Source organism: Pteropus alecto, unplaced genomic scaffold (assembly GCF_000325575.1).
Source record: "Pteropus alecto unplaced genomic scaffold, ASM32557v1 scaffold157, whole genome shotgun sequence".
NCBI lineage: Eukaryota > Metazoa > Chordata > Mammalia > Chiroptera > Pteropodidae > Pteropus > Pteropus alecto.
Window position 1 is genome coordinate 2,054,489 of NW_006440626.1, and position 1,721 is coordinate 2,056,209.

The window sequence follows — 1,721 nt, forward strand, 5'->3', positions numbered from 1 at the left end:
GGAAGAGCGACCCTGGTCAGGGAGGCCTGTGAAGGCGCGAACCGGACGCCCTGGGCAAGGGGCAGCGGGACGCTGAGCGAGCGCTCGTGTGGAGGTGCGCGGGGAAGGCCGGTGGCCTCCTGTCGACAGGAAGCTCGGTTTAGCCAGAGAAGTGTGGGCAGCGTCAGACAGCCAGGAAAGATGACATTCCAGGCCCCCGCTTAGCAAGCCATCGGGCCTAACAGAATATTCTATCTTTAGGTATGACGCCCTGGGCAAGGGGCAGCGGGACGCTGAGCGAGCGCTCGTGTGGAGGTGCGCGGGGAAGGCCGGTGGCCTCCTGTCGACAGGAAGCTCGGTTTAGCCAGAGAAGTGTGGGCAGCGTCAGACAGCCAGGAAAGATGACATTCCAGGCCCCCGCTTAGCAAGCCATCGGGCCTAACAGAATATTCTATCTTTAGGTATTTTTAATTCATTTGTCAGAGTTCTTGGGGGCATATTTTCTGGTATTTTACCTTCTCCCTACTCAATTTCCAGCCAGTTTTCTCTTTCCTGGGATCCTGGTCACACTCGGAGGGGCCAGCAGGCCCTTGACGGGGATCTAATCCTGGAGTGGAAGCTGTCCCCTCCGCCCAGGGCTGTCCCTGGCTGGGCTCATGGCCTCCTTGGGACAGACAGGGTTTAAATATCCTGATGAGTAATGTGGGGAAACCAAGTCCGAGGGAAGCTTCTGGAAGGACAAAGTGAAAGTGAAATGTTTCCCAGATATTTTGATGTGAGGGGAAGATTTTTAAATGAAAATACATGAGGAAATGGTACGACTCCGATATTTGCATTTAAATCTCTTTGAGTGACAGCGGCGATTTCCTTCATAAGGTCGCGGCTGGGAACCAACTAGCTGGTAAAAAACGTCACAGTTGGCCTCTTCCAGGAGACACGGCTGAGCTGAAAAAGAAAAAAGTAGGGAAAAAAAATCTTTCCCATGCTGTGTCGCCTGCTTGTCCCTGAGCCCTCCTGCTTCGTGGGTAGGGCGGCCACACTTGGCGCCTGGCGGGCGCTCAGGGATTATGAGTAAAGGAATGAACGGATGAGGAAATGGGGAGAAAGGGAAAGCTGGGGTTCACTGGGCTCTGACAGCCTTCAGGGGTTACTGCTGGGGCGGTGGCTCCAGGCAGGAGGCCAGGACACGGCCCAGCCCTGGGGATTTGGGCGGAGCCGCTGAGGGTGCCCAGTAGGAAGGCGGCACTGGGTTGGGCCTAAGAGAACCAATAGGAAGTAGGGACCTGCTTTTGCACTGAGGGCAGCCCCGCTGCCCGGGCCGGGGGAGGGGTCTCCCAGGGAAGACTGGCTCAGGGCCTGGCTGGCTGGCAGGGAAGGCCTGGTGGAGGTGGGCCAGCAGGGGGACGGAGCACCTGCCAGCGCCGCCCTGGGCCTTCAAGGCTGTGGAGGGCCCCGCCGGCCCCGCCTGACCAGGCCCACGGGCCGCGGCGCCCACAGACCAGCACTGCGGTGGCGAGCTCGGCGACTACACGGGCTACATCGAGTCCCCCAACTACCCCGGCGACTACCCGGCCAACGCGGAGTGCGTATGGCACATCTCGCCGCCCCCTAAGCGCAGGATCCTCATCGTGGTCCCTGAGATCTTCCTGCCCATCGAGGATGAGTGCGGGGACGTCCTGGTCATGCGGAAGAGTGGTATGCGCCCGCGGGGGGCGGGGCCTCGGCCGGCCACGCCCACCCAG

At 60.1% G+C, this 1,721-nt stretch overlaps 1 protein-coding gene across 1 annotated transcript in view; it reads left to right on the forward strand.

The window, feature by feature from the left end:
* Positions 1 to 1,721, forward strand: part of SCUBE1 (signal peptide, CUB domain and EGF like domain containing 1) — a 113,762-nt gene that overhangs the window by 107,195 nt on the left and 4,846 nt on the right. The window contains exon 18 of the mRNA XM_006917415.3: positions 1,477 to 1,674. Within this exon, the coding sequence (XP_006917477.1) occupies positions 1,477 to 1,674 (198 nt within the window). The remainder of the gene's footprint in view (positions 1 to 1,476; positions 1,675 to 1,721) is intronic.